Source organism: Rhipicephalus sanguineus, chromosome 3, assembly GCF_013339695.2.
Source record: "Rhipicephalus sanguineus isolate Rsan-2018 chromosome 3, BIME_Rsan_1.4, whole genome shotgun sequence".
Lineage (NCBI taxonomy): Eukaryota > Metazoa > Arthropoda > Arachnida > Ixodida > Ixodidae > Rhipicephalus > Rhipicephalus sanguineus.
In genome coordinates, this window is record NC_051178.1 from 144,734,207 (window position 1) to 144,743,248 (window position 9,042).

The window sequence follows — 9,042 nt, forward strand, 5'->3', positions numbered from 1 at the left end:
GATATGGTCCAAGTTTATTTGCTTAGTTTAAAGGTTGTCGACTTCGATAATAAACGCATGGCTCATTGAATGCGTTTCTAGCTCTTTCGAATGCCTCAAGTGGTTCAGCGAAGTGCAAAGCCGAGGAAAATAGCAAAACATACGAAGTACGTGCGTGTGTTGTGTATCGTCAGACGTGTCTGTATTTTTGTTCTGTCCATTTTTTTACTTTACTTTTTTTTTTGAAGAATTGCAACAATCCAGTGCCTTCGCATGTTTTCTCGCGGCGTTTGTCATGACTCTGATTGCAGAAAGAACGCCAACATGATAACAGCAACAGCGTGGCGGAAGCGAAGGGCCAAAAGCAACAGAAAACAAAACGAAACAATATAGACACGATATAAAAGAACAAAGAAACAGATGTGTCTGTATTGCGTCGTGGACGCAGCACGCAGGAGATCACATCGGCAATGGCAGCCTTTATTTCTTCTTTTTTTTCTGTAACTGTTACGATTAGCGTGATAGCGGTAAGGCGATGACTGGGGCTAGTTGGTTTATGTCAGTGTTTTGATTATGCGCTGATTGAAAGAATCACAACGAAGAAGACAGACGGACCCGTTAACCTTTGTCCTTCTGAATGCATTCTTCGTTGTGATTCCTTCGATCAGCCCATGATCAAAACTTTGCCATTAGCATGGTGGCAACCAAAGAGGTAGTTTCGACGATTCCGTGTCTGCCTAGGCATGCGTGAGATGGAGACCGTGAGCAGTGTCCTTTGGTTTTGCACGCAGACTCCTCCCGAGATCCAGGTGGACCTCGTGGGATCCCGGACGCCCAGTCCGGAAGAGGTGGTGACGTACATTGCGCCCGAGAGATCGACCAAGAAGAAAGTGGTGGTCATCCACGACGAGCCCTCCGACAGCGATGGAGGGACGAGCAGCGATGCCAGTCCGGACAGTTCTCCGCGCGCCAAGCTCATCTCGGAACCCCTGTCGCAGCAGCAGCAGGACTGCAAGGACGTGAGTGTCGTTACGCCTTTGCGGCATATAAGGTTTTAGATACGGGCATGCCCGTAGCGCACGACACTGCGCGTGAGTGCACGAAGCCCGAATTCGGTTTCGTGTGTTTTTATTTGAGAACTTAGCGTATACGCTGACCTTGGGTACGATTTTTCCGTTTCCTCATAAATCCTTCCGTGAATGAGAAGCGGTCATCAAAATAGAAATTTGGAAGAGTAAATAAAATTGTGAAAGAGTTATAAAATTGTTAGTGGAGTGGAGTGGAGGGTAGTACAGTGCTCAGATCCGTTTTCGCTGGGCTCAAACGTCGCCACGCTTCACTTTAAGTCGACGAAAGAAGACGATAACATCTATCGCAGAGGTTGTCATAAGAATCCCGGAATAGGGACCCTCCCCGTTTTCTTTGCGCTTTAATAAAGAAATGTTTTCATCATCATAATCTTCGGAGATGTCTTCTTCTTTGGTCGTTATTATTGTCGTTGATATTCGTATAGCCTTCCTATTGTAATTTTCAGAGTGGAGTGACAAATTTGACAAAACTGTGACCTGGACGCACAGAACAGCGTGTACTGGTCTCCATTGGGTGCTCTGACGTCTTCTAATTTCGTGGCATGGTGGCGAAAGAATTAACGTGGAACGTCAGAAGCATGAAGTAGCTCATATGACAGAATTTCGAACAAAGCGCGCGTTTCGGTGACGCGTCGCTTGCTGTGCTTGTGCACTTTAATTTGTTTCAGCGTTCCTTCGTATAGATCCCTACACAGCCGTGGCTAGTAAGAATCGCCAGACTGTTTACAACGGAGGAAGTGTCTGCTTCGCGACGAAAAAAAAATAAAGTTATTGCGTGTTTTGAAATACAGCACCGATAAGCAACGTTGTGCAATCAGTAAATTAATAAGCGTAGCAAGTGCCCAGTAAGAAACGTTGCAGGGGTCGACACCTGGGGCTTAGCCTCAATTTTTTTAGGGGGGGGGGGGGAGTCAATTGCCCTTTATATGTGTTCGTGCGTGCGTTTGTATGTGTGTGTGTGTGTACATGGACACGTGCAAAATTTAAGATTTTCAGGGAGGTGGGGGGAGGGAGGTTGACCCCCCCCCCCCCTCCACCTGGCCACGCCAATGGTCGAAATGTCATGGTCCATGTTATACGCTCTTAGTGACCGCCTTCTTTATCGTTCAAAGTTCCCTTTTCCTGTCGTTTGTCTGATCACGCTTGCTAGAGGTAATTAACGGCCTCGCTAAGAGCTGTAATGACCTGCAATTTGCGTGACTTTTTGTACGATGCGTTAGGGCAGGGAAACGAAAGAAAGAAAGAAAGAAAGAAAGAAAGAAAGAAAGAAGGAAAGAAAGAAGGAAAGAAAGAAAGAAAGAAAGAAAGAAAGAAAGAAAGAAAGAAAGAAAGAAAGAAAGAAGAAAGAAAGAAAGAAAGAGAGAAAGAAAGAAAGAAAGAAAGAAAGAAAGAAAGAAAGAAAGAAAGAAAGAAAGAAAGAAAGAAAGAAAGAAAGAAAGAAAGAAAGAAAGAAAGAAAGAAAGAAAGAAAGAAAACGAAGGAAGAAAAGCTTTGTGTAGGGCAATCTAGGTGACGTGACGTCGATTAAGAGTTAAGATGTGTCCCTCGTCTTGCTTGCTTTCATGGCCGTGATGGTTAGGCTTCCACGGACATGAAAGTGTGACGTCCTTTATTCTGTGGAGGCTTCGTAAGGCCAGCGAGAACGTTGAGAAATGGCTGAGGACTCTTACTTTTCTTTCCTTTGTTATTATTACTTTCTTTTTCTGCCTTTCGTTTCCCACTTTCTTTCTTTCTTTTTTTTTTCTTGGTCTTTGTGAGTTGCTATTTCATTCAGCTCTCTTTCTCCTTATACCTTCGTTGTCTTTATATTTTTGTGCTACAAACGAAGTAATACGTTGTCGGCGGTGTTACCGCTTCAATTGGTCACATTGGTCGGTGATCGCACGAATGCGTGAACGAGCGAGCGAGTTAGAAGCGAGCGAGGTGTGTTTGTCAGTGAACGAATATTTCTCTCTTTTTCCAATATCTTTGAACCAACATTCAGTGACCCCCACTATCGAATGTTCACCTCGACTGGCATCACATACGATGCATTGCATTTTAAGATGGCGCACTATAACTTACGAAAAAGAGAATAACTACAAATAATTGTTCAAGGTACGCAACCTGTCTATACTCTGACATTCATATGTTGGAGCCTCTGCTTTCGTGGACGTCTTCTCATTCAGTACAGTGGTGGGTCGCGCTTGTTGGTAGAGCATTATATAAGTTTCAACTGACAGTGCAATAAAAACGGAGTGGACAACGAAATGAACAGAGTGTTGACATCTTCTTCAGCTCTCTGCCCGCTTCTTCGTCCCACTCAATTCCTATTGCGCTGTCAGTTGAACACTTAAATCGCCATTTTCGTTGCTATTTGTTTAAGCGCTGTTTCGAAAACTGCGATTCTTGCTTCAGATTGCCGACCTCAAGAATGATCCGGAGCTGCGGGAGTTTGCCGTCGCCTACATTAAAGGGATCCTGGAACAAGCGCAAGTTCTCGCCCAAGAGGTCAGTGCACGTTCCTCATTTCGCGCATACAGATATACCTGCACGACCCTATAGAACTTCTTGCGTGACCAGTTGTTATCGGTAGAGGTTCATATCAGAAGCAACTGTACAGAAGAAGACTACACGTAATACTGTATGTTGTGCCGCCAACAATTTTCTGTAGGTATACCTCAAGACGCAAGTCATATCATCACATCTTCCTATCTGTAGGCCGACATGGAGATTTAGGGCTCAAGATAAGAGCAAAGTTATATACGTGTGCACACGTTATCTTTCTCCTCTTCTTCAGAATGCGTTTTGAACAAAGCAGGCATATATATATATATATATATGCTGGTTTCAGAAGTAAGCGCATTTCGATGTTTCACAGCGATTGTTATTCAAACGCGAGTTCACTTCTGAGCCCTTTAATTGAATTTCCCAGAGGAATGTCTAGTCATGTTCTCGCGCTTTTTCTTCCTCCGTTTGTTTCCCTGCTACGTGCTCTTCTTCGGTGTTCGTGGGAAAAAACAAAAGAAATGTGGCGGTGTTCTTCGTGCACAGATTGCTTTTCGTCGGTACTCTGAGCGGTTTCTGTCGAACAAAGCGGATTTGGGGAGCTACAATGTGCTGCGGCTTCTTTTTTTTTTTTTACATCTCTTCCGGTCATGTTTGTTCCATGAATAGGCGTACTGTTTGTGTGGGTCCCTCACTCGCCATCTATCCCCACCGTTTCCTTATGAAAAAAAAAAATCGATTTACAGTATTTACTGCGAAATTGTTCTCTATTCTGTTTAACCACTTTTGTATCACACCATTTTTTTTTCTGTCTCTCAACTTCCAGAGGGCTCCGGATAAGGCCGAAGAGCTTGTGACAGGTGAGAATTTCAATGCTATCCGTGTTTTACAATCTCTCGGGGCTTATGGCAGTGGCAGCCCTACAGACGGCACACACTGGACCGCTTCTTCGTTTGCTTTGAGTCATTGTAAGGGATACGTAGAAGTGTAAAGAAAAGACGAAGCTGAAAAACATACGGACAGAATAAAAGAACTCACTAACTCGAAATCGACATGGCGCGCTTGTGTGTATGTCGTTCGGATTATTCTCCAAGACAGAATGTGAGGACAAAGCGGCCCGCTTTCCCCCACGTCCCCTTTTTTTCATATCTCGCATCGCGGAGCAATCGCACTCGCTTTCACCGCGTGCTCGCAAAGCCCCGCAAAATGAAGGAAGAAACCAAATCTCACTCCCGCCTTTGTCTGTCTCTTTTCCGTCTCTTTTTACACTTATTAAACTAGCGGCGTGCCGCACAATATCTAATATATGTTCCGCGCATCTCGCTGAATATGCGTGCAGTGCAGTCAAGGCTGTATGGTTTGTTCCATCCAGTGAGGAACTATAAACAAACTAGAGAGACTCGTTTAATGTCTCGTTATGCGACGTCGAAACTATCTGATGTTCCTCTGGTGATGTTATAACGTCGTGTTCATCGTGACGCCAATACATACGCAGTGTTCCTCGAAAAACCCCCGCAAGTGTTCCTCAGACACCTGAAACACCCGTTTCCCTATTAGGGTTTGACTGGCCAGTTAATATTTCTTTTTTGTATAGTTGAAGAGAATGTCGTCTTGGACCTGCTCCACCTACATTATGTAACGGGGTCTGATAACAGTAATAATTTCTATCCGAAACTAACTATCGTATTTACTCCCGTACTATTAGCATTGACAAATGTTTGGGAGTGTTAGCTTTAAGATCATTAATTAGAGTGTGCTAGCGCAAACTAAAGCTGGCTATCCGCTGTTATGATAGCGACGTTATAACTTAATTCACTTTGAATCCAGTGACTGAGTTGTTTACTACTTAACTAGTTTCCTGCTGTAAAACAGAACCGGAGTAGCCGTGCTGCTCTCTGCACCGATCTCTCCAAACCGCGACCGGCGATTAATGCGGTTAACTTTCGCGCGTGTTATCCGATGTGTGCACGCGCAACCTTGCATAAAGCGAAATGCCTGCAGCCTTGACAGTACTGCACGCATTTGATGAGGTTTGATGGATTAGGTACGTATAAGTCGTGTCTATACCTGAACTGATGTTCGTTCATTTTTACCGATCCATCGAGTCTCGTCTCAGCGCCGGCTATATCAGTCGCCCAACGGAAAGCTCGTCCGTGTCGCAACAGCGCTTCGCAATCTCGCAACCTCAGACGCCCGATGTTCCATTCTACCCCAAATGGACGAACAAATGCGGTGCCTTCTTACATCCCGACATACGCCCTTTGTGATTCGGTTGGGAGGATCGAAAGTGCTTGTAGGTTTGTCGACGCGCACCTATACCACCTACACGTGTAACGCAACACCGGTGTGGATGGTGCGCTATGGGACATGAAATCGATAGGCGGCTCGAAGGGATCCGTTTTCCCCGCGCACACAACGAGACCACGTAGGACATAAGACATAGGACGACAGCGGAGACGTCGAGTGCAATCTCGTGTCCAGTACGGACTATAGACGCGAACGGATTCCCGCGATTCACCTTTCCGCCCTGTGAAAACCCTGTCTCTATATCCTTACTTGTCCCTGCACTTCTAAACCGTCGAGGCCGTCCCTATTTATCCCTACACACTCCCAAGTCGCATTCTGGTTCGCTTGTGCCGCGGCTTCAGAGAACGGGGCAACCCAATATCTCCCAGAAAGATCTGTTTACCTCGCGGAGAACACAACCATAGCTAGCGCGACCTGTTTAAATTCGAACTATTTGCTTTTTATGCTACTACTTTTTAGCATTCTGTTTCTTCTTCCGAAGGTCGTTCTGAAACTTTAATACCCTCCGAAGGACCTTTTTCGAAAGCTGCTATATAAAGCATCGCTGTGAGATGACGCCTTTCGTTTCGTCCTCGTTGTGCTGAGCATATTTAGTGCAGTCTCCCGCGCAGCGGAAAAGATCAACGCCCACAGCTTTTGTGAGTGATATTTCGTGCCTGCGTGTGTGTGTGTGTGTGTGTGTGTGTGTGTGTGTGTGTGTGTGTGTGTGTGTGTGTGTGTGTGTGTGTGTGTGTGTGTGTGTGTGTGTGGTCTGTGTGTGTGCGTATGTGTGTGTGCGTGCGTGCGTGCGTGCGTGCGCGCGCTTATTTTTTTTATTTTTGTGTGCTCGGGTTTCACCCACAAAAGCTGTTACCACCGCTCTGCGCAGGCTGCACCGCGCTGATTAGGAAACATCTAGATTGTTTAAGACTATTCCGATAAGACTGCGCGCATGCCACGAGTAGTCGAGTTTATTCTGGAGCTAATGCGAGTTATCATTCATGCATAAAAAAGACGGCGCATTCCGCCGATGATAACGGTATTCTACGATCGGAGACTATCGTTGTCCTGTGAGAGTTACTTGCTTGTACAGTGAGAGTTACTTGATTCTCTGGCCACCATTTCGGCCAGTAAAGAGTTCCATCTTAAGCAGACTGACTGGCACCTCGCTTTTCCGCCACAACGACGTGACAAATGATATAAATGTGGTTATGTACATGCGCACGATGCATCAAGAATGCCGACACCCGAGACAAATTGAACAGAACACGTGCCGCGTTCTATCTTTCCGCCATTCTTAGTACATGTGTTGTACACGTCGCGAACATGCGTCTCATTTTGCTTTCCTGCCGATCTGCAGCTGTATCTGTATAAGCCTGTATTCACCAGATGGTCCCTGTGCCTTTTCTATGGTTACACTCTTTTCAGAAAACACGGCGTTGAAGAAGGCTGCCGGCCCGTGGTACTCACGCATCCGGGCCGCCGTCACCCGCTGTCTTCGCACCGGATGCCTGTGCGTCGTCCGGAGGCAGGCGCCGCCCTGAAATCGTTGCTGCCACGGTCGTCGTCCCAATTAGAAGCTGTCGCGCGTGTAACTGTCGGCGTCCACTGATATCGTCATCAACTGCGCCGGTACGCTCTGTCAACGTCGTCTCCTGGGCGCGCTGTCCTTACCACGGGCTCCCAAGAAGCTCGACGTGATGGGCATCTCTGTCTGTATGTGTCACCGCTGCCTCGGGCAGTTTGTGTTGTATACACGCGCGGCCAACCCCCTACATGTGTTCCTGTATGCGCTGCTTCATTATCGTGGCCGTAAAAACTCTGCACACACACACCTGTAGTAATGCGGAAATGCCCAAGTAGACCCAATTTACGGATCGTGAATGCGTCCTCAATAGATCGTTTAAACCGCTCTGCTGTGCTAGTAGGCCTCAACCTTTAATATGGCACGACAAAAAATACACACATGAAGGATGGAACAAGTGCCAGCTTTCAAATGATTTATTCAGGCAAGCTTACGCTGAAGTAAGCAACATGCGCGTGATTGTATAGGCAGTAATCGGAACGAGCGCCAGTCAAGAAGGAACAATGTCGTTTACTTAAACGTGAAGCGGCTATGCGATGTTTCATGCTACTTGGTCGCAGCTTATCTCAAGTAATCTACGGTGCCACTTGTCCCCTGCGTTACGCCTGTGTAAACCCGTCGCGCTGTTATACTATAAAGTGTCGCGCTGCTAAGCTCGAGGACGCGGGTTCGATTCCAGGCCACGGTGCAGTGTTCGTGCATTTCGCCTTCATTTCGATGGGGGCGAAATGCACGAACACCCGTGCACGTGGATTTGGTTACACAGTCAAAATTAATCTGAGGTGCCCCGCTACATATGGCGTACCTCATAATCACATCGTGGTTTTGGCACATAAGACTCCAAAAATGTCCGTGCATTTTTTCGTCGTGTCATTCTTAAGCTTCAGTTGAGCTCCTTTTTTTTTTTTTAATGCCCACTCGGGGGCCTTGTCAAAAGTGTCTCGCGCGCCACTGCTGTGGAAGTGTTGTATATTTTCGCTGTTGTTGTTCCTTTTGTGCGGTCGCCACGCAAGTGTATACAGTCTTAACCGCTGCATGTCTCATGCATTCCTCGGAATCTGCTTTCCCATGTTGTTTTCGATGGCGTATTCGTCGACGTGTTAGTACGAAAGTACCGCCGTGGCATGCACTAAGCACGAACCTCCAATATCGACCGATGTAGCCTACACTGCGTGCTTGCCCTTAATTCAGAACCCCACTTTCTGCTAGCGGTGCTTTTGACGCCATTATTCTTGCTTTTCTTTAATTTTTTTCTCTTTTAAACGATTCGTCTCGCGCTGTACCGAAAAAGACGGGAGCGATGGGAACGTCGCGCATTACTCACCGGCCTTATACGCGTGAAGTACAGTTTGTGTGGCGCTATGCGCATGCGCGGTAGCGCGAAACGTATAGCAGTTGAAGGAATCGGAACCACCGCACGCGTAACGTATACTAAAGACGCAGCTATGTCATCTCTGCTACTCTGAAAATGCTCATCTCTATGACTCTGAAAATGCAACGGGAATGCTGTTTTCGCTGCTGCAGTCTTTGGTCACTGTGGCCGTAAGCTGAGAAGATCGAACTCCTTAGCATCTGTAACGCGCGATTAGAATGAGCCCACAGTTCCAGATTTGCGCG

General features: G+C 46.5%; 1 protein-coding gene across 1 annotated transcript in view; it reads left to right on the plus strand.

Moving 5' to 3' along the window:
• LOC119387349 (uncharacterized) overlaps positions 1–8,255 on the plus strand; it is a 9,722-nt gene extending 1,467 nt beyond the window's left edge. The window contains exons 2-5 of the mRNA XM_037654703.2: positions 771–998; positions 3,465–3,557; positions 4,381–4,414; positions 7,269–8,255. Coding sequence (XP_037510631.1) covers positions 771–998; positions 3,465–3,557; positions 4,381–4,414; positions 7,269–7,384 — 471 coding nt within the window. The 3' untranslated portion in view covers positions 7,385–8,255. The remainder of the gene's footprint in view (positions 1–770; positions 999–3,464; positions 3,558–4,380; positions 4,415–7,268) is intronic.
• The last annotated feature ends 787 nt before the right edge of the window (positions 8,256–9,042 follow it).